At 43.3% G+C, this 24,128-nt stretch overlaps 1 protein-coding gene across 1 annotated transcript in view; it reads right to left on the minus strand.

The window, feature by feature from the left end:
• LOC138676744 (mesoderm induction early response protein 2-like) overlaps positions 1–24,128 on the minus strand; it is a 182,088-nt gene that overhangs the window by 103,803 nt on the left and 54,157 nt on the right. The window contains exons 3-5 of the mRNA XM_069766355.1: positions 21,895–21,980; positions 21,682–21,807; positions 8,400–8,481 (exon numbers count right to left, since the gene is read on the minus strand). Of these exons, the coding sequence (XP_069622456.1) occupies positions 8,400–8,481; positions 21,682–21,807; positions 21,895–21,980 (294 nt within the window). The remainder of the gene's footprint in view (positions 1–8,399; positions 8,482–21,681; positions 21,808–21,894; positions 21,981–24,128) is intronic.

Genomic DNA, 24,128 nt, shown 5'->3' on the forward strand with positions numbered 1-24,128 from the left:
TCTTCTGGATCAAAGGGAAGACGGTATTTGAAGTCTCTTGGGACTACTAATTTTTTTCCCACGTCTTCCCACTCTTCCTGTTATGTAGTTGTTGACCGGAAAAACTCTTTCTGCGAGTTCTCAGGCCCCCAAACATTTCGTCTTGAACCGATAGTGGCTCAGATGAGTCTTCTATTTTCATAGTGCTCCTATCTGCTTTTAGCAGCTTATCCGTATTTTCGGACGAGAACAGGTATCTCTTTCGTTCTTCTGGAAGCACAGCCGATGTATTACCCTCTTCATCTGAGCCTGGATCGGAATAACCTGAGACCTCTCCTTCCTCAGAATTTAAGTCCATATCCCATCTAGGTTTTTTAGGCCACGGAGACTGGGGTGGCACCATTGTAGACACCGTACCATGGACTTCGTCTCTAATCATAGATTTGATATTATCTAACAACGAAGCCTGTTCGTCCTTTAGAAGTTTAGCGATGCATTTTTCGCATAATTTCTTTTTATAGCCATCTGGGAGCTTGGTGGTGCACAATGGACATCTAATAGTACTTTTCTTAACAGTTGACCTCTCAGGAATGTCCTTATCCTGTAAATGTAAAGGAGATCCCTGTAGCTACAGAACTAAAGTTCTGTAATGCATCCCATATCACGTACTACTCACGTGGTCCGTGGGTAGCTCTAAGGATTGGACGTCTGGACGACTAGCACCTTCCATCTTACTGAGTCAAGTGTGCTGTCAGTTGTCCGTCATTAAGTAGTCAGTCTTACCCAGCTTCAAGACATCTGATTCGTCCTCCTTCCGAGCTCAGCTGCTGGCCTCCACGGTGATTTCAGGTCCCCAGCTGTACTGCGCAAGCGTCATCTGGAACGCACGCCGACCAGCCTGGGACCTAGATTCTGCGCATAATCCGGTCGCTGCTCCGGCCTGTTTTCCCCCGCAGCTTCCTGGCACACCCGGAGATGCATCGGCGCCGCCGACCTCGGGAATCCGGCCACGCCCCCGGAAGTCGTCACCTCCGACTGGAGCGCCGGACCGGAAGTCTGGGGAACGACGCCAGCACCGGCCGCACGTGGAGCCCGAGGGAGCGCCGGACACCGCAGCTGCTGTCTCAGAGCCCCATTTGTGAGGGGATGAGGCAGCCCATGGGAGCACACAGCTCTACCTAGTCGCGGAGGGACCTCCATCGGTATCCTGCGACTTGGGGAGTCTCCAGACTCACGCGGCCAGAGCCCCCTCCAGGATGATGGGACCGTACTCAGGAGCTCCTGCTCTACCGAGACCTGACTTCGAATCAGGTAAAATTCAATCTTCCTAGAGATCTCTCTCCTGCGTCTGTCCCTGATAGGGACAGGAAAAACACTGAAGGGTGGAGGTGGGGAGGGGCTATTTACCTCTTCTGTGTTCCTGTCCCTATCAAGGATATGAAGAGCAACCTCCTGTGGTGCTGTCATGAGGGACGACCTGGAACCATAGTTTTCTGCCACTTTTTTTTTTTACTGTGATCACTGAAGGGGTTAACTAATGTGGAGTTTTATAAATCAGTTTGTTCAGCATGCAGCAATACAAATTGCGTTGCGTTTATTTCCACTTTCACAGATATAATTCCAACCCCCCCCCCACTTAGTCCCTCTATGGGACTTCAACTTTGATTACTCTGATCGGTGGTATGGTCATGGAAATGCATAATACCGATCCTTGTTACACTGAAAGTACATTCTTGGCATTGTCGTAACTGACAGACCAGGAGGTAATAACTACCTTGGGTTGCCATGACTACCATCGGCCCTCGCAATGATGCGGGGGCACCATTCAGAAGGGAGAGCGAGCCCCCTCCCTCTCAGCCTCCTAAATGATGCGATCGATATGGATTGCAGCATTTTGGGGGGTTAAACAGCATGCTCTGATAACACCTTATCAGAGCACATTTGTTCATCATGAATTAAAAGTTAAAATGAGCAATTTTTCATTCTACCAACAAAATTTACTAAAACTTTTTTAGGGATCACATACAGCTGCTGGATTGTCACCCGTCCGGGAATACTAGTCTTATATTGCAGGTCAGCAAAAATATGTATTGGTGGTCACTAAGGGGTTAAAGTTTTGGCAACACCACTCAATACATTGTATACACAGTTCTCATGAATGATGTATCCAGGAATAGAAGGATGGCAGAAATGGTAATCTTTATTTGTAGTTTTCAGTTAATGATAGGCTTGTGCTCCGGGGCGGCTTGTGGCTTGAGGTCTTTATGTGGTGGTCTGTTTTCGTATCCATGATCGCACGTATAATGTGCATTTAATTTACTTAGCGATATAAATAATAAATAAAAAAACCTCCAAATGGCACAGGCCGCATCTGCGCAGTAGCATCTATCGGATCGTCGATATGTGCTACTGTGCCGGCGCCATTTTGAGAGAGAATTTTTTTTTCTTTATACATTTACATCACCAAATAACTAAATGGACATTATAGAACCGATCGTGTTACAGCACAGGCGCCGATGCCTGCCTGTCCGCTAAATGAATTTTTTCCTCAAAAGATATTCAGTATGTAAAATAGGGGGCAGGATCCCGAGGGATCAGTGACCTGTCATAAGCCATACAGATGAATATTTAAGCAGGGCACCACATTCCTCTTGACAGGCCACCCTGAAGCACAAGAATTCATTAACTGAAAGCTACAAATAAAGATTAAACACCAACGACAAAACGGATTTCATCAACTCAGGTGTCATTTTATTCTGTATAAATGGTGCCAACCTGACACTGTAGGTTACTGAGCAGAACCCTGATGACAGGTTCCCTTTAACTGAAAGTCCATTAATGACTGTAGCAAAGCTCATCTGTGTCCATTAGTTGGTTAAACACATTAAATCTGTTTAAACTCACTCTTTAAAAAGGGGTTGAACCATTTTAACTTTTATTACGCCATATGTTTGGAGAATGATAAAATTAAGAGCTGTTTGCCTTACTCTGGTTTAAAAAAAAAAAAAAAAAAAGGCCTTCGGCTTTATCTTGAGCCAAAATGACTTGATGGAAGCTCAATCTTGTGTAAGCCTAGATAGGTCCACCAGGGTCTTATCCAGCATCATCTTGATGACATGAAGCCATCGGGTAGGGTAGTTTGCCTTTCACGTCGCCTTGTTCTTTCTATTCTTCCAGCAAGGATGTCCTTTACAGGGATTGATCTCACGTGTACAAAAAAAGCCATAGCATGGTGATCCTATCTTCGAGTGACATGTCTGACTTGATTTATTTGAAAACTGATGTGTGCATTAGTCTTGCTATCCATGGTATTGATAAATTCGCCAGCAACACATTTCAAAGGCTTCGATTCTTCTTCTTCTGTCTTGTTTCTTTATTGTCCAGGTTTCACATCCATATTTTATGACAGAAAAGACCAAACTATGTATAAACCATGTCTTTGTCGCTAGTGAAATTTTCCTTCGCTTTGATCACCTTATCCAGTGACTTCAATTGTTGATTTGCCCATAGCCATTTTATTGACTTTCAGTGTTGTCGCTGTATCTTCAATGATCATCGATCCAAGTAGGTTCAAGTCTTTTACAACTTCCAGTTCATTGCCATCCATCTCAAATGTGTTCTGGTTGTACCTGGCATTAAGCAATATCTTGGTCTTGTGTTGAGTAGAAGTCCCATGTTCGAGCTTTCCATCCTGACACTTTGTAATAAGGCCTTCGTGCCATCTAAGCTTGTTGCTATCAATGTTGTATCGTCTGCATATTTAAGATTGATCTTTTCTCCAGCAATTTTTTATTCCTTTAGGCAAGTCCAACCTTTCTGAAAATCTCTTCGGCACATAAAATTGAAGATAAATGGTGACAGGATGCAGCCTTGTCTGCTGCCTTGCTCTACTTTGAGCCATGCACAGTGTTCCTTTCTGTTGCTTCTTGGTCAATGTTATGGTTCCTAATGCAGCTGATGAGGTGGTTCAGCACACCCATATCCTTCATGGAATTCCACACTTTCTGCTAATCAACAATCGAAGGCTTTTCTGTAGTCCATGAAGCAAAAATAGATCTCCTTGTATTCTTTTTTCATTACCCATTTAATGTTAGCCATCCATTAAATGTTAATCTGCTCGTTCCTCTGGCAGCTTCAGATCTTCAGTAGTATTTTGCTGGCATGTGCTCAATGGTACGATTGTGGAAACTAAGCAGCATATCTCTTAATAGGAACATTGATCTTGTCCAGTCCATGGGCAATTTACCAGTTGTCCATATTTCTTGACACAGGCATGTGATGACAACTGCCGCTTCAGAAGAGTTTATTAGCTATATTGTAATATTGTCACATCAAGGCACTTTTGTTGTTTGACAGCAGCTTTATCGCAGCAGTGACTTCGCCTTTCAGGATGTTCGGCTCTGTATAATTTCAAGTCTGTTTTTTCCCATATCACCGAGTCGCACTTGTAGAGGTGCTCAGTGTCCTCTTTCCATCTTTTCTTGATCTGTTCTGGCACAGTTTCCTATTGGCATTTTTCAACATGGCCACTCTTCAAACTTTTGTTGCATCTCTTTGATCCTTAGGTATGCCTTCCTGGTCTGCCCTTCAGATGTTCACATTATCTCTTTACATATCTTTACATATCTTGTGGCAATAAAGTGTTTTTCTACTCAAATGGCTCTCTTTATTCTTTTACTGATGTTGGCTGCGTTTGCCTTTACTTTTGCCATCTTTCTTGGAATTATCTTTAGTGTCTCATCTGTTAACCATGGCTACGGGGGTCTCTTCTGCCTCTTTACAGCCTTGTTGGCTTCTTCAGTAGTCTTTATGCCTCCATAATTCATCCTCAGGTTTTCTTTGGTGCTCAGTGAGGTTAGTTTGCCGTGCAAAACGTTCCAAAAAACTTTCGGGTATGTTGATTAAATCAAAGTTGGAAGCAGCCTGTTTGCACAGCTTGACTCTACTCTTTGATATCCAAAGTTCAAGACAGGTCCAGTGTCAACTCTAGGCCTTGTTTTCACGGTAACAAATAGACGACCCCCATCTTCGGCGAACACGTATGTGATCAGTCTGGTTCTTATTGGCCCTATCAGTGATGTCCATATGAAGTCTCCGTTTGTTTTTTAATGAAGGTGCACATGATGGACAGTTGATTTGTCAAACAAAGGTTTGTTAATCTTCTTCCATCCTCATGTCATTCACCAAGTCCAAAGTTTCCAACAGCTGTTCCATGTTTGCTGTGGCCCACTTTAGCATTCAAGTCTCTTATGATAAAGATTAAGTCTTGTTATAGCGCCTTGACAATTTCCTCTTGAACTTGATCACAGTATAGTACAATGTTCTCTTCCTCTGCATCCGTTGTTGGTGAGTAGCATTAAGGTACCTTCACACTCAGCGACGCTGCAGCGATACCGACAACGATGTCGATCGCTGCAGCGTCGCTGTTTGGTCGCTGGAGAGCTGTCACATAGACAGCTCTCCAGCGACCAACGATGCCGGTAACCAGGGTAAACATCGGGTTACTAAGCGCAGGGCCGCGCTTAGTAACCCGATGTTTACCCTGGTTACCATCGTAAAAGTAAAAAAAAAAAAAAACACTACATACTTACCTTCCGCTGTCTGTCCCCGGCGCTGTGCTTTCCTGCACTGACTGAGCACAGCGGCCGGAAAGCAGAGCGGTGACGTCTCCGCTGTGCTTTCCGGCTGGCCGGCGCTCACAGTCAGTGCAGGAAGCAGAGCGCCGAGGACAGACAGCGGAATGTAAGTATGTAGTGTTTGTTTTACTTTTACGCTGTTAACCAGGGTAAACATCGGGTTACTAAGCGCGGCCCTGCTCTTAGTAACCCGATGTTTACCCTGGTTACCAGTGAAGACATCGCTGAATCGGCGTCACACACGCCAATTCAGCGATGTCTGCAGGGAGTCCAGCGACAAAATAAAGTGCTGGACTTTCTGCAGCGACCAACGACATCACAGCAGGATCCTGATCGCTGCTGCCTGTCAAACTGAACGATATCGCTAGCCAGGACGCTGCAACGTCACGGATCGCTAGCGATATCTTTCAGTGTGAAGGTACCTTATTATAACTGACATGGATTAGCGATGATTGTAGCTGTGTCAAGATGACAATCACCGACTGCATTGTATTTTAGGACAGTGTCTGCCAATCTTTGGATGAGAATAAAAAGGGACAGTTCAGTCATTGTTTATCATTGCCAGAATAGTAGACTCAATGTTTGATTAGAAATATCTAGCTTGAGTTTATCTTAATTTGCTAATTCCAAGTAAATTGAATTACAGTATATTCTGTACATTTCAACTTGGATGTTGAGTTTGCCTTGGTTCATGGTTCGTACATTCCAAATGTTATATCTCCGCAGCTTTGCATCTTCCCATTCGACCAAGTAACATCAGCATCAAGATAGCCTTGCAGCTTTGATCCTGGTGTGTCATGAGCATTTATCATACTCAAGTTAAGCTACTGGGGAAGAGCCAATGCTGGAGTGCCTTCTGTCCTGGGGAAGGACCTACCAGAGGAAAAAGGAGAACTCCAGTTCTGTGGACCACATTTCAGTTAATCAGCTCCTTTGTTATACACTGTCAAAATTTGAACACGTGTTCATGCAATGGTTTCCCTTGTCCTTATTCAGAAAGCACTCAGCAACATTACAAAAGGTACACATTTGTAAACAAGGCGTAAAGAAAGCAGTGAAATAATATTTGTTAAACCTTAGGATTCCTCAAAAGAACACTTCTTCTTAGTCCAATGACAGCTTTACAGTCCAAGGCATTGTATCAAACAGCTTCATCAAGCAGACATGTGGAATAGATTCCATTGAATGGGTATGCCTCGTCAAATGTTTCATGAAAAATGAAAAGAAAAGACCAATAATTACCTCTGCTGGAAAGAATAACTTTAACGAGGTTAGCAGCCTCAGAAACCACAAATTGACAGGATCTCCGATAACAGCCCTCATAAAATGATGCACAATCAAGTAGCAGACACATCTAAACATAAATGGTCCAGGTAACTGTTGGAAACAGGTTTTTACGGTCAAATTACCAATTGGACGAAGCCAAGGCATTACAGAGAACCGCAGACAGCTTGTCTGGCCCAATCAACAGAAGGACTGGACATTAGATAAGTGGAACCCTGTTTTGCGACCTCAATCAATTTTAGATTTTTTTCGTACCATATGCTATATCTTTGCAACATGCTAAATAGTTGATAAGCTTGCTTCTACATCTGTGGTGGCCGCCCTAAAGCATGGAGGGGGAAGGGAGAAATTATTGGGGTACTAAGCTAGTGATTTCTTCCAATATTTAAGGCACACTTACCTAGCAAGGTTACCCCCCTTCCCCACAACTACATGCTATCCCATCTGGATTGCAGTTATTGGGACCATTGCTTGTGTTGCAACAGGAAAATGACAAAAAAAAACACACTTCCAGGCTATATAAGGGAGATGTGACCTAGGCGAATTGTTGTCAGATGACATGGCCTACACAACTGCCCAAAACCTCAAGCCAATTCAGATGGTTTGGGATGAGTTGGACCATGTGAAGGAGATAAGTGCTCAGTATCTCTTAGAACACCTTCAAGACTGTTAGAAAGGCATTTCCGGTGACTACCCCATGAAGCTACTTGAGAAAAATGCCAAAAGGTGTGTACAGCTGTCAGTAAAATAAGGGTATACTTTGAGGAGTCTGAGGATTAACACATGCTGATTTGTTTCACACGTATTTTAATGCTGGTTTTCATGTGCGTTCTTTTCTTGTTTTGCAGCCATCAGTTTTGATCTACAGTGTACACATTGCAATAAGAACAAGGAAAACCATTGCATGAACAGGTGTGTCCGAACTCTTGACAGATACTGTAAATAATACCTGTATACACTTGTCTAAGAAAGAAGGAAAAAAAACTCCCAAATGGGTAAAGAATATACAACTTTATTGATTACAAGAGAAACATAAAATATGGTGCAAGTGGGAACAAATGACCAGGAAAAAGAGGATGCGGTACACAAGGGACATGACTTGGCTTACACAATAGAATTAATTAATAGCAGCTGGGTAAATCACAGTATCATAAATAAATGCAATTTTTTAAAGTGCATACTTAATCAAGTGTGACGTTGGGTTCAAGTTCTGTCCTAGTGTGTGTGTGTGTGTGTGTGTGTGTGTGTGTGTGTGTGTGTGTGTGTGTGTGTGTGTGTGTGTGTGTGTGTGTGTGTGTGTTGTGATAGAAAGAGCTCTATGATTTGGATAGATTGCTACATTTGGTTAAAGCCCAAACAGGAAAGTTACGGTGTGGGCCACAATGGGAAAAGAGCTTCAAGCACATGCCAGATTCATCAGTGTAAATCACTAAACTACAAATGTGAATCTGCCATAGAAAATAAGGCATTACTCACAAAAGTCCTACTGCATATACTTACAGTCGGCAAAGCGTGGGGACAGATCAGTGGACCCTCCCGAGGTCAAGGAGGGAGACATCTGTGCAGGTTCAGACACTTCGTCCTAAAAAAAAAAAAAAATAAGCATAAAACAATCCAATCTAATAGATACCAGCGAATTTGAGTTGAAAAAACATTACATTTGCAAGTCATGGCGAGCTCAACTTGAATTTTGATTTGAGAGAATGACCAAAAAACAAAACCATAAAACATTGGACAAATACTCCAGACAGTAATATATTAGTACAATAGCAGCAGTGAAGAAGTTGAGTGTAAGGGCTCATACTCATTTGCGAGAAAAACGGACGACTGCAATCAGATATACAAAAAAAAAAAAATGGATTGCACTTGGACCAACGTTATTCAATGGGTGACATCTTATCTGCGATTTTTTCCTCAGCTGAAATTGGAAAGAAAAAAAAAAAAAAAGACACATAGCACTCAGACCATGCATATGAGTGCTGTCCGATTTTTACGCACAGGTGTCCTTTGAAAAGCCGGCAATTCATGCAACGCATACAGTAAAATCACAGAGTGACAGGTTAGGATATATACACATAGAATACATAGAGATGCCAGTGATTATAATATAAATATTATAATCACTGACATCTCAATAAAGGAGTGGTTCTGCAGGTGGGAACCACAGGCCACAACTCAGTACCAATGCTTTCTGGCTGATGTTTTGGTCACTTGAATGTTGGTTGTGCTTTCACACTCGTGGTAGCATGAGACGGACTCTACAACCCACTCAAGTGGCTCAGGTAGTGCAGCTCATCCAGGATGGAACATCAATACGAGCTGTGGCAATGTTTGCTGTGTGTCAGCGTAGTGTCCAGAGGCTGGAGGCGCTACCAGGAGACAGGCCAGTACACCAGGAGGGCAGCAACCCAGCAGCAGTACCGCTACCTCAGCCTCTGTGCAAGGAGGGACAGGGGGAGCACTGCCAGAGCCCTGCAAAATGACCTCCAGCAGGCCACAAATGTGCTTGTGTCTGCACAAACGGTTAAAAACCGACTCCATGAGGATGGTCTGAGTTCCCGACGATGTGGAATTATATACTTCAAGTGTGAAACAACTGAAATTAGGTCTTATATTCTAGGTTCTTCAAAGTAGCCACCTTAAGCTTTGATGACTGCCTTGCACACTCTTGGCATTCTCTTGATGAACTTCAAGAGGTAGTCACCGGAAATGGTTTTCACTTCACGGGTGTGCCCTGTCAGGTTTAATAAGTGGGATTTCTTGCCTTATAAATAGGGTTGGGACCATCAGTTGTGTTGTGCAGAAGTCTGGTGGGTACACAGCTGATAGTCCTACTGAACAGACTGTTAGAATTTGTATTATGGCAAGAAAAAAGCTAAGTAAAGAAAAACTAGTGGCCATCATTACTTTAAGAAATGAAGGTCAGTCAGTCCGAAAAATTGAGAAAACTTTGAAAGTGTCCCCAAGTCTAGTGGCAAAAACCATCCAGCGCTACAAAAAAACTGGCTCACATGAGGACCGCCCCAGAAAAGGAAGACCAAGAGTCACCTTTGCTTCTGAGGTTAAGATTATCAGAGTCACCAGCCTCAGAAATTGCAGGTTAACAGCAGCTCAGATTAGAGACCAGGTCAGTGCCACACAGAGTTCTAGCAGCAGACATCTCTACAACAACTGTTAAGAGCTTCAAGTTCCTTTTCTTCCTTCCAGATCTGTTGTTGCTGTGTTAGGCTTTCTCTCAGTATCTCATCTTTTGGTGTTTTTTTTATTTTATTTTTTTTTATATATTGCTGAATACTCTGTTTCATCCGTGATGGTGGCTTGGATTCTTATCAAGCCTCTATCACCCTCCTTTCTGTTGGTATACAATCTTTGGGTGCTTGACTTGGGGTGGAGACCTCCATGAATTGTGAGGAGCTTTATTGTCTTCACATCTACAGCTTCCATCTCTTCTTTTGGCCAGCACACTATGCCAGTAGGGTATCTGATAACTGGAAGGGCATATGTATTGATGAAGTAAATTTTATTCTTCCCATTGAGCTGGCTTTTCAGGACCTGTCTTACCCTTTGATGGTACTTGTAGGAAGCTGCTTTCCTTGCCTCATCATTGTTACCGTATCCCTGTGGGATGCCGAGGTACTTGTAGCATGTCTGTACATCTGCTATGTGCCCTGCTGGTAATTCCACTCCATCAATCTTGACTACCTTGCCTTTCTATTACCAACGGCCACACATCTCCAGTCCAAAGGACATCCCGATGTCTTCGCTGTAGATCCTTGTCAGGTGGATCAGTGAATTGAGGTCTCGTTCGTTTTTTTTGCATACAGCTTGATGCCATCCATGTAGTGGTGGCTCATGGTGCTTCCACTCTTGAACTTGTATCCATAGCCAGACTCTAATTATCTGACTGAGGGGGTTCAAGCCTATGCAGAACAGCAATGGCCACAGTGCATCACCTTAGTATATGCCGCATTTGATGGTCACTTGGGTTAGTTGTCTTGAGTTGACTTCCAGCGTTGTCCTCCAAAGCCCCATTGAGTTTGAGGAAGGTCCTTAACTTCCTTTTGACATTGTAGAAAGTCAAGCATTCATAGATCCATGTGTGTGGCAGATTCATAGGCTGTAGCCAAACCAGGCTGTGCAGAGATTGGTCTGTTTGGATCTTTAGCGACTGCTCTATCTACAAGGAGCTGGTGCTTAGAGTCTCTGGTGTTGGTCCCAATGCTTTTCTGAACTTGATTCATGTACTGGTTCAAAAGGTTCTGTAGCTTGGTGGCTATGATGCCTGACAGGAGTTTCCATGTTGTTTTAAGGCAGGTTATTGGGTAGTAGTTGGATGGAACTGTTCCTTTGTGAGGATCCTTCACGATCAGCACTGTTCTTCCTTGCCAAGCCGAGTGGTGGCCTGCTTCTAGAAGTTAGTTCATCTACTTTGCCATCTGTTCATGTACCTCCTCCATACCGCTGTTATTTTCTTAAGCCAGAAGGTGTGGATCAAGTCTGGGCCGAGTGCTGTCCTGCTCTTCATCTTTCTAATCTTGCAGCAAGTGCGGTGAGCCTTTGTTTAGCAGTCTCTAGGGTTTCAGTTGGGGTCAGGCCTTTGTACTTTTCCAGCTTGGTCTTATTCTTGATCTTTACACCCTTCTGTATTTGTTTGTTGGCTGACTTCCTTTCATGTCACCTTGATGTGTGTCTCCAGTCTTTTGCAAGGTGGGCACATACTTATGTTGTTCTTGTTGGTTGTATAGCCAAGCATTTCCATGATTGCTGAGGCAGTAGCATAGATCATTTTATTAGTTTGAGTTATGGAGGGGGTAGGTATTGATGCAAGTGCTCTATTGGGATCTTCTAGCATACTGTCTGGTGGTGTTTCTTTGCTGAGCCTTGGCAGTCGATCTCTGGCATTTAGTTTATCGAAGATCTTCTGTTTCAGATCAGCTGCAGTGCTCTCTAGTTGCAGGATTGGATCAGGATTTTCAGGGGGTTGCATATGTTGTTTTTCCAGGTCTTCACGTGGGGTGGATCTGCAGTGCAGTTGATCCATCTCAAGTTGTGATAATAGCTTTCTCTGTATGACACAAACATTGGGTGACTAGTTGTTTCTCAATCTGTGGAAATGCAGGTCTTGTATCCATCCAGAATTTCCTCTCTCGCTTTAATTATCCTCTCTCATTTGGTCTGCTGTTATAGTAGCATTTCATCAGATCCAGGTTCTCTTGCCTTGTCCATGTACGGTTTGTTTCATTAGATTGTCCTAGTTCCTTTTATTTTTTTGGAAGGGTATGGGTAAATTTTAAATTTATCTCATTCTGATTCATCAGGTGGTATGGCCGTAATTTTGATGACCTCTCCCTGGTATGGGATGGGACTGAGGAGGCAGCTGAACAATTTGTTTGCTTCATGAATGAGATGAATTTAAAATTTACACATACCCTTCAAAAAAAATAAAAAATATATCCTCGGATATCACACTTAGCAATGAATTGATTCAAGTCAATAAAAGACTAAAAAAAACATGGCTATTCACAATGGATGTTGGACAGAGAACAATTTGATCGCTAATAAAAACAGACAAGACATGTTGAAAGAAAAAAATAAAATAGGAAAAATCACACCAAGACTTTAATCAAATTTCGTTTGTAACAATATAGCCCACAATTTACGGAAATCAAAATTATACAAAAATATATTCCCATATTATATCAAAATGATATGTTAAAAAATATATTGTCTCAGCCTATTAGATTTTCAGCCAAGAGCACATCTCTAGGAGATATAATGTCCCCAAATTTATATAACAACAACAACGTGGGAAAAGAGAAAACTTGGCTCCATTCAGTGGACTTACTATAATCGTGGACACCGCACTTGTATATGTTGCAATCATGTTGATAATACTAGGGAATTTAATTCTACAATTACCAATAAATCATATAAAATTAAGAAATGTATAAATTGCAACACCACTTACAGTTAGGGCCAGAAATATTTGGACAGTGACACAAGTTTTGTTATTTTAGCTGTTTACAAAAACATGTTCAGAAATACAATTATATATATAATATGGGCTGAAAGTGCACACTCCCAGCTGCAATATGATAGTTTCCACATCCAAATCGGAGAAAGGGTTTAGGAATCATAGCTCTGTAATGCATAGCGTCCTCTTTTTCAAAGGGACCAAAAGTAATTGGACAATGGACCCTAAGGGCTGCAATTAACTCTGAAGGCGTCTCCCTCGTTAACCTGTAATCAATGAAGTAGTTAAAAGGTCAGGGGTGGATTCCAGGTGTGTGGTTTTGCATTTGGAAGCTGTTGCTGTGAGCAGACAACATGCGGTCAAAGGAACTCTCAATTGAGGTGAAGCAGAACATCCTGAGGCTGAAAAAAAAGAAAAAATCCATCAGAGAGATAGCAGACATGCTTGGAGTAGCAAAATCAACAGTTGGGTACATTCTGAGAAAAAAGGAATTGACTGGTGAGCTTGGGAACTCAAAAAGGCCTGGGCGTCCACGGATGACAACAGTGGTGGATGATCGCCGCATACTTAATTTGGTGAAGAAGAACCCGTTCACAACATCAACTGAAGTCCAGAACACTCTCAGTGAAGTAGGTGTATCTGTCTCTAAGGCAACAGTAAAGAGAAGACTTCATGACAGTAAATACAAAGGGTTCACATCTAGATGCAAACCATTCATCAATACCAAAAATAGACAGGCCAGAGTTAAATTTGCAGAAAAAAACACCTCAAGAAGCCAGCTCAGGCCTGGAAAAGTATTCTATGGACAGATGAGACAAAGATCAACCTGTACCAGAATGATGGAAAGAAAAAAGTTTGGAGAAGAAAGGGACGGCACATGATCCAAGGCACACCACATCCTCTGTAAAACATGGTGGAGGCAACGTGATGGCATGGGCATGCATGGCTTTCAATGGCACTGGGTCACTTGTGTTTATTGATGACATAAGAGCAGACAAGAGTAGCCGGATGAATTCTGAAGTGTACCGGGATATACTTTCAGCCCAGATTCAGCCAAATGCTGCAAAGTTGATTGGACGGCGCTTCATAGTACAGATGGACAATGACCCCAAGCATACATCCAAAGCTACCCAGGAGTTCATGAGTGCCAAAAAGTGGAACATTTTGCAATGGCCAAGTCAATCTCCAGATCTAAACCCAATTGAGCATGCATTTCACTTGCTCAAATCCAGACTTAAGACTGAAAGACCCACAAACAAGCAAGACCTGAAGGCTGCGGCTGTAAAGGCCTGGCAAAGCATTAAGAAGGAGGAAACCCAGCGTTTGGTGATGTCCATGGGTTCCAGACTTAAGGCAGTGATTGCCTCCAAAGGATTTGCAACAAAATATTGAAAATAAAAATATTTTGTTTGGGTCATGTTTATTTGTCCAATTACTTTTGACCTCCTAAAATGTGGAGTGTTTGTAAAGAAATGTGTACAATTCCTACATTTTCTATCAGATATTTTTGTTCAACCCTTCAAATTAAACGTTACAATCTGCACTTGAATTCTGTTGTAGAGGTTTCATTTCAAATCCAATGTGGTGGCATGCAGAGCCCAACTCGCGAAAATTGTGTCACTGTCCAAATATTTCTGGCCCTAACTGTATGTAGTATATATTAAACTTGTTTAATTTGTAAAATCCAATATGTGGGCTGTACCACTAATCAATTGAAAGTCAGCTTTAGACGCCATCTATCAGATGCAGCTACCGTTAAAGGGAACCTGTCACCCCCAAAATGGAAGTTGAGCTAAGCCCACCGGCATCAGGGGCTTATCTACAGAATTCTGGAATGCTGTAGTTATAAGCCCCCCATTGTATCCTGAAAGATGAGAAAAAGAGGTTAGATTATACTCACCCAAGGGTGGTCCTGCTGCGGTGGGAGTCACGGTCCGGTCCGGGGCTTCCCATCTTCTTACGATCACGTCCTCTTCATGTCTTCACGCCGCAGGGAAAGGTCAGAGAGGCCCAGCCGGAGCCGCAGCGTTTAGACAAGAAGAGCACGTCATCCTAAGAAGATGGGAGGCGCCGGACCACACCGTGACGCCCATTGGACCGCAGCGGGACCGCCCCTGGGTGAGTATAATCTAACCTCTTTTTTTCCATCTTTCAGGATACATCGGGGGGCTTATAACTACAGCATTCCAGAATGCTATAGATAAGCCCCTGATGCCGGTGGGCTTAGCTCAACTTCCATTTTGGGGGTGACAGGTTCCCTTTAAGATGGTAAAATGCTCAGACATTTTTCATTACACCATAATGGGGACACAACTAAGTGCAGAGTTGAAGGAATAGAAAAGGTTTCTAAACCCTGTAGAGGAGGTGACCATCATAGAAAACAAATAGGAAATGGTGGTGGATTTATATGCAAACAAGGGCACCTTTAGGGATGAATATTAAACAGGATCTGACATTTCATTGAGTATAAATTTCTTAATTTATTGTAGCCTTCTATCTTTTGATCTATATGTCTATCGTGTATATGTGTGTTTTATTATTTTATCTAGTTTATATTGTGAGTTAAATAATGGATATTTCTCAACAGATGATTATTATTGGTGATTTTGTGGTACCAATTACATGACTGGGATAGGGGGTGTGGCATATAAGGTTCTTTTTTTCAGGATGGTATACAAGGACTAAGAACCGCAAGGTTCAAAACGCATCGGCCCACAGAACTCTTCCCATATTGGGAGCTTGTGACTTCTATGCTGAATGGATTACTTACTTTAAAGAATTTTTCTAATAAAATTTGAAAGTTGTTAAGAGAATGCCTGAGCTGGATTACCTATTGGTTTAACCATTTCATGGCTCCTATAAAATTTAGATGCTACCTTCGGAATATATGCTGGGTTTGGCCTCATTATCCAATATCTGGGTAAACGGGCAGTTGATAGTCGGTCACTTGCAGGCCTACAGGCCGGTGTTAGGGCCACTAAAATTGCTGTTTTTAGAGCATCTTAACCAATGCTTCGCTAGATGCTCAAAGGGAGATCTTGTTAACTCCAGGACTAGGTTTAGATCCCAATGGGGTATTCTTGGAGCCGGTATCGGTCTAGATTTATCACATGCCTTAATAAACTTAATTATTCACCTATCTCCAGCTAGGTTATCTACTATATAATTGTCTAAGGGTCACTTCCGTCTGTTTGTATGTCTGTTTGTCACGGAAATCCCGCGTCGCTGATTGGTCGTGGCCGGCAGGGGGCATCGCGAGGGGGCGTCGCGAGGAGCATCGGTAAACGCCTGGGATGGATCCGGGGGCCGACGGAAGGAGAGTATATAACCTTTTATTTTATTTATTTTTTAACGGGGATATGGTGCCCGCTGGGCAATACACCGCAGGGGGGCTGGGCAATACACTGCGGGGGGCTGTATGCTGCTTGGCTGTGCTATATTTCTATGTTGTATCTGTGCATCATGAATCGTGGTATGTGTTAAAGAGGGGGGCGCACACACTTTCGACCGGGGCCCTCAAAAACCTGGAGCAGGCCCTGGCTTCACTGATTAGTCACGCCCGGCTGGGCGTGACCAACCAGCGACAGGTGCAGTCCGGCCACAAATTGGCCCGGAATTTGAACCACGCTTCGCTAATTGGTTGCGCCCGGCCAGCCGAATCCTGTGTATAAATTGCATTGTTCTGAAAACTTCTTAAATAAACTACACACATATTCTAGAATACCTGATGCGTTAGAACCGGGCCACCATCTAGTAATTATAAGGCTTTTAGATCCGACAATTGCACCTTAAGAGTGCTAGTGGCTAGGCTCATTTCCATTCCCTTCTAATGGAACTCTAGTGTGGCTTTAGTCGGAACTTCCCCTTCCCAGGATTGTTCCGAAGTAGACAAAAATTTTGCCCAAGTCCTACCATATATTTTAGTCGTTACTGGCTTCCTGCTTTGAAGCAGAGTAGAGACTAAGGCCGGAGAGAAGAATTTTTGGATTAACAACAACCTCTCAAAATCCGTGACGTTAAATGCAGGCCTCACCACTGAGGATGACAGACTGGGCCATGCCTGAGGTGATCCGAAATATCCGGACTAGTTCACGGATCCGACACAGACTTCATTCTCATCCATGTGAACCATAGCCTCTAGGGCCAAAAGGAAGCAATTAATATAACTTTTGCTCTCTTCCTGAATTTTCTTCAGTATAGTGGAAATCAATACCAACGGGGTGGGGGGGGGAGGCGTAGGCTAGGTTGAATTTCCAGGGAATGTGTAGCGAGTCTACTGCATAGGAACTTTCCCTTGGATCTAGAGAGCAGATTTGTTCTTTTTGTTTCGCATGTTGCAAACAAATCTCTGGCTGTCCCCACTGATCCACAATTTTCTGGAATATTCCTGGATTCAGTTCCCATTCCCACTCCTTTAGTATATTTCAACTAAGGCAGTTTGCGCTCTCATTTTCTTCCCCTCATGTGCAATTCTGTTAGGCTACGTTCACATTCGCGTCTTTGGACGCAACGCACGACGCACGAAAGACGCAAGTAGAACGCAGGCATTTTTGACGCATGCGTTCAACCTTTTTTTATATATATATATATATATAGGGTCTTTTCAGTGTCTCTATTTTTAAAGTAAAGAACGCATGCGTAGTACAACGCACAACAACGCAAGTACTTGCGTCTTCTGCGTTGCCAATACCCTTCAATGGAGGTTTTGAAGCTTCGACGACGCAAATGCGACGCAAGCGTTTTTAAAAATTTTTGACGCAGAAAAAATGCAACATGTTGTGTTTGCAACGCACTGCCAGGTGCGTCGAAACGACGCATGCGTTGCGAAACGCACCGAAACGCATGAAAACGCACGCCCATGCGGCCCCAATGTTAAAGATAGGGACGCATGACGCGTGCGTTTTGCGGCGACGCCGCTGCGTCCAAAGCCGCGAATGTGAACGTAGCCTTAGTGCTAACTGATGATGATCTGCGAACCACAGGATCCCTTCTGTCACCAACACAAGGGAGCAACATCTTGTGTGTGCCCCCTTGATGGTTGATGTAAGGAATCATAATCCAAACATGATGACCCTTCAGCTGGGAAAGGAGCCTTACTACTGTATTCATACTGCTAGCAGTTGTCATGTTTGATGAATGATTTTCTGTCTCCGACCAGACTCCTTGGACTATGCAATCTCGAAGATGCGCTCCCCATCCTTCAGAGTTTGCCTTTGTCAATTATATCCATGATCTGTTAGGACCAAGGGGTTCCTTGTGATAGATCCTCTAAATTTAGCCACCAGACCATGAAACTGATAGTCACTGGGGAAAGTATGGTCTTCCCGTCAAATCGGCTTTTTTTTTTTTCTTTTTTGTTTATTTAAACTTCTCCTGCTGTAGGTCTTTGGAGTGTAACTGTACCCACTGAATGGCCTGGAATACATAAGTTATTGTCCCCAGTAACATTGCTTTTCTTAGAGTCATAACCAGCCTGGTCACTGCTGCTGATACCAGGGTTATAACCTTGGTTTTCTTTTCTTCCAGCAGATAACATTCGTTTTCCCGAGTCCAAAATAAGCCCCAAGACGGACTGAATTCTTAGTGGGTGTAGCTTCGATTTGTCCAGATTTAGTATCCATCTCAGCTGGGTCAGACTGGTTTGACTTGCATAAGTTGGTGATTGCAGTCTCTCGATCTGCCCACCTCCAGGAAATCGTCCAAATAAGGAATGATTTTAAATGTTCTGTTCTCAAAGATGCACTGTAATCTCCAGAACAACCTTTATTACCCGTATTGAAAGTGCCTGCTCTGTTTGTCTATGTAAAAGGATACTCAGGTACTGCTGATCTTCCACCCAGATTGGGACGTGGTAGTAAGCAACCTTTAAATCCAGGATGCTCATGCAACAGCATCTTGGGCGATATTATGGACTCCAACTTGAAGGGCCTGGAGATCAGAAATATGTTCAGTCCCTTTAGATTAATTATAGTCTTGAAGCTGCCATCTGGCTTTTTTTTTTATTTTTAATTAGAAACAGGAGAGAATAAAATCCTTGCCCCCGCTGTTGTACCGGCACCTCCATCAACACTTTTTTTGTGCATTAAGCCTAACACTTCTGTCTCCAGGGCCAATTGCTCCTTCTGGGGAGGGGGGGGTGGGAGAGGGAGAAATATCTGGAATGTGTGATGGGGAGTGGACCTGAACTCTAACTTTATCCAAGAACAAATTACCTTTAGAATCCAAGGATTGGATGAAATTCTCTCCCAGGCAGGCTTGAAGTGGGACAGCCTTTCTCCCATCTGGGAGAGCCCGTCACTTGGAAGCCTTCCTAGACTCAGAGAAAGGGCCTTCAAACATGAAGCCTTTGCTCCTTGGCTTCCTATCCTTCCATGAACCTTGTTCTCTGTGGGACTTGTTCAAATAGTACCTTCTCTTACAAAAGGAACTTTTATTCTGAAGAAAGATCGTATCTACACCAAAATGGTATCAAACAAAAATAAGCCATAACCCAGGCCTAGATTATGAAAAATTGCAACTTTTTAACAAATTTTGGATTTTTATTTTCATAATTTAAATAAAAAAGAACCTATACATATTTCCCATTTGCATGCCCAGAATGACATGGAGAATCATAATGCCAGTTCAGCTTTAGCATTTAGTGAACATGGTAAAAAAAAAAAAAAAACACAATTGTGGAATCACACTTTTTTGCAATTTCACTGAACTTTGATTTTTTTTTCCAGTACACCATTTGATAAAACCAATGGTGTGGTTCAAAAGTACAACTTGTCCTGTAAAAAAAAAAACGTCACATGGCTATATTGATGGGAAAAGAAAAAAAAAAAAAATTATGGCTCTGGGAAAAAGGGCAGCAAAAAACTAAAACAGAAAAACACAAGTTGGTGAAGGGGTTAATAAGCATTATGATGTTCATATTTGTTACAAAATCCTTGGATGTCCTCTTGCATCTGTAAACCAACAGATTCAAGAGAGGTACCGCCCTTTTATTCTGTATGTTTCCTGTCTTTGAAGGGCGGATCCCTCTCTCCATGGTGATGTCATGGGCTCCTAGAGATCCAGTTACCGGTAAGTAGCGATTTTTTTTTTTTAAACAAGCCTGTTGGTGATATTGAATGGGCTGTTGGGTTTTCTCAGTCTCTATGGTGAGGTGACTTATCACTTAACCCCTTCATGACCTTGGGATTTTTCGTTTTTCAGTGTTCATTTTTCACTTCCATCCTTCCCAGAGCCATAACTTTTTTATTTTTCCGTCAATTTGGCCATGTGAGGGACGAGTTGTAGTTTTGAACGACATCATTGGTTTTAGCATGTCGTGTACTAAAAAACGGGAAAAAAATTCCAAGTGCGGTGAAATTGCAAAAAAGTGCAATCCCACACTTGTTTTTTGTTTGGCTTTTTTGCTAGGTTCACTAGATGCTAAAACTGACCTGCGATTATGATTCTCCAGGTCAGTACGCGTTCATAGACACCTAGCATGACTAGGTTATTTTTTACTTAAGTGGTGAAAAAAAATTCCAAACTTTGCTAAAAAAAAAAAAAAAAAAAAAAAAATTGCGCCATTTTCCGATACTCGTAGCGTCTCCATTTTTCATGATCTGGGGTCGGTTGAGGGCTTATTTTTTGCGTGCCGAGATTACGTTTTTAATGATAGCATTTTGGTGCAGATACGTTCTTTTGATCACCCGTTATTGCATTTTAATGCAATGCCGTGGTGACCAAAAAACGTAATTCTGGCGTTTCAAATTTTTTTCTCGCTACGCTGTTTAGCAATCAGGTTAATGCTTTTTTTAATTGATAGATTGGGCGATTCTGAGAGCGGCGATACCAAATATGTGTAGATTTGATTTTATTGATTTATTTTGATTGGGGCGAAAGGGGGGCGATTTAAACTTTTATATTTTTTTTTTTTTTCACATTTTTTTTTAACTTTTTTTTTTACTTTTGCCATGCTTCAATAGCCTCCATGGGAGGCTAGAAGCTGGCACAACACGATCGCCTCTGCTACATAGCAGCGATCTGCTGTTCGCTGCTATGTAGCAGAAAATCAGGTGTGCTGTGAGCGCCGACCACAGGGTGGTGCTCACAGCTACCGGCGATCAGTAACCATAGAGGTCTCAAGGACCTCTATGGTTACAATGGAGAAGCATCGCCGACCTCCAATCATGTGACTGGGGTAGGCGATGACGTCATTTCCGGCTGCGGTAGTTAAATGCCGCTGTCTGCGTTTGACAGCGGCATTTAACTAGTTAATAGGCACGGGCAGATCGCGATTCTGCTCGCGCCTATTACGGGCACATGTCAGCTGTTCAAAACAGCTGACATGTCCCGGCTTTGATGCGGGCTCACCGCCGGAGCCCTGCATCAAAATGGGGCTTCTGACCTCGGACGTACTATCCCGTCCGAGGTCAGAAAGGGGTTAAGGCTCATTCAGATGTTCATGGATCTCTGTCCAATTTCAGACAGCAATGCATGGACTGACCATGACTCTCCCATGCGTGACAGCTTCATATATTTCTATAAGGCTGTCACGCTAGCCAGTCCATACATGTAAGTTTGGACCAAGATCCACGGACGTCTGACTGAGCCCTAAGGCTGTGTTCGAGTTGAGTGTGAGATGGGTTGGATACAGTCCTTAAAGTCTTACATAAATCTTCTTAGAGCAATTGGCGTACATGTGATTTGCAGCAAATTTATTACATATAAAAAATAAAAATCAGACATGGTGAATTTGAATTTCAAAATACTCAATCTCTAAGTGTAAAGGACATTATGTGATGGGATCTTTTCCTAGTCACAGTGTCTTACCGGTTGTAGAAAACCAAGAGTCTGTATGGTTTCAGGATGAGTATTATCTACTTCACTGTCTGATAGACAATCTGATACATCATAGCCGTAAAATGCCAGTAATTCATGAAATTCAGCCTCCGCTTCCTGAAAAACAAAGTATGTCCAGTAGAATTTTTGCTCTATAAAAATAAAACAAAAAACACCACTAACTTCTATTGTCCCATCTCTTACCGCTGTTTCCCCAGTGGCCCACGATGGTCCCTGCTCCTCCTGCGCCAGGATCTCAGCTATTCTTAACACTTTTTGCAAGGAGACCACTAAAGGATAGAGCAGGTACAAAGGTTACAGGCCTGAATGTACAGCACTGCATGTACCCATATGGCCACAATATGCATCAGTCATATTTCCATCAATTGCAGTTGTGAATGTTTAAAGAGAATCTATATGATACATTGTTTGTTTTACACAATTCATAACTGTTGCTATGTACTGTAGATCAGATGTCCACAGGTGCGAATTGTCTAGCTCCTGCATGAGACCTGCACAGAGCAGTATATGGGCTCACTGGGTCAAATAAGTCAAAGGATCCATAAACTGGTATGTGTGGATCTATAGGATCACTACTGAGCCTGAATGGCAACCTCATAGCTGTGTTTAGAGTGATTGGTCGGGGTCTCATGGCCCCATTCCACTGGTGAAAAGAACATAGCCACTGTAGCTCATATTACGGTGATTTCTACACAATCTTAAGAACAGAGACAAGATGCAATCCCAGCGTGCACCAGAAGAGCGTGCAATACAGAAGACCCAGACAAATTACCCCCACACTATATATCTGGGGCACATGCCTTAGCGTGGAACGTGCTGTTACAGTGAGGTGCCATAGAAAGTTGCCAGTGACCCCTACGCGAGGGGCTCCTTCCCCTATAGCCGGCCATACCAAAAGAGCGTGTGAGGGTGCGCATCCACAGTCCGGATTGTCGGCGCTTTGGACGGAGCGGAGAACCCGCTTCGCCCAAAGCACCGCCCCCTTCTGTACGCACGGTGTATATTTAACACATCCGGAATCGCTGCACCCTATACATAGGACCTAGTTATTTACCTTGCGGCGGCGGCGGCGTTCTAAAAAAGACGAGCCGCATGTCCGTAAATGCAGGGCCGCCGGATGCGTGTTCGCACGCATAGTGGGGATGGGATTTCACAAAATCCCCTACACTATGCTGTAACATCTGGACGCTGCGGGTTGAACACTGCAGTTGTAATCCGTATATAATCCGGCCCGTGGACACATACCCTAATACAGGAGACCCAGACACATTATCCCCCACAAACTATACACCATGTTTCAAATTATTATGCAAATTGGATTTAGGCTATGTGCACACGTGGGAAGGGGGCTGCGGGTTCTCCCGCGGGTTTTCCCACAGCGGATTTGATAAATCTGCAGGGCAAACCCGCTGCGGTTATCCCTGCAGATTTATCGCGGTTTGTGTTGCGGGTTCCGCTGCGGGTTTAATCCTGCACTTGTTTTACTATTGATGCTGCATATGCAGCATCAATAGTAATGTTAAAAATAATAAAAATAATGATATACTCACCCTCTGACGTCCCGATCTCCTCGGCACTACAGGCGGCGGTCCAGTTCCAAAGATGCTGTGCGAGAAGGACCTTCGTGACGTCACAGTCATGTGACCGCGATGTCACCGCAGGTCCTGCTCGCATAGCAACCCGAGACCGGACGGCCGCGTACAGCGCTGGGAGGTGAGTATATCATTATTTTTATTTTTTATTTTTTTTTTACACAAATATGGTTCCCAGGGCCTGGAGGAGAGTCTCCTCTCCTCCAACCTGGGTACCATCTGCACATTATCCGCTTACTTAAAGGGAACCTGTCATCTGAATTTGGCGGGACTGGTTTTGGGTCATATGGGCGGAGTTTTTGGGTATTTGATTCACCCTTTCCTTACCCGCCGGCTGCATGCTGGCTGCAATATTGGATCGAAGGTCATTCTCTGTCCTCCATAGTACACGCCTGCGCAAGGCAAGATTGCTTTGCGCAGGCGTGTACTATGGAGGACAGAGAATGAACTTCAATCCAATATTGCGGCCAGCATGCAGCCGGTGGGTAAGGAAAGGGTGAATCAAATACCCAAAAACTCCGCCCATATGACCCAAAACCAGTCCCGCCAAATTCAGGTGACAGAGTCCCTTTAAGTGAGCGGATCAATGCATTCCTATGGGTGCAGAATCGCTGCAATTCTGCACAAAAAAGTGACATGCTGCGGGTTGTAAACCGCTGCGTTCCCGCGCGTTTTTTTCCGCAGCATGTGCACAGCTGTTTGCGGTTTCCATAGGGTTTACATGTTACTGTAAACGCAATGGAAACTGCAGCGGACCCGCAGCATCAAAATCGCCGCGGTTCCACGGTAAAAACCGCAACGTGTGAACATGGCCTAAAGTGTCAA

The sequence above is a fragment of the Ranitomeya imitator genome, chromosome 1 (genome assembly GCF_032444005.1).
Source record: "Ranitomeya imitator isolate aRanImi1 chromosome 1, aRanImi1.pri, whole genome shotgun sequence".
In the NCBI taxonomy this organism is placed as follows: Eukaryota; Metazoa; Chordata; class Amphibia; order Anura; family Dendrobatidae; genus Ranitomeya; species Ranitomeya imitator.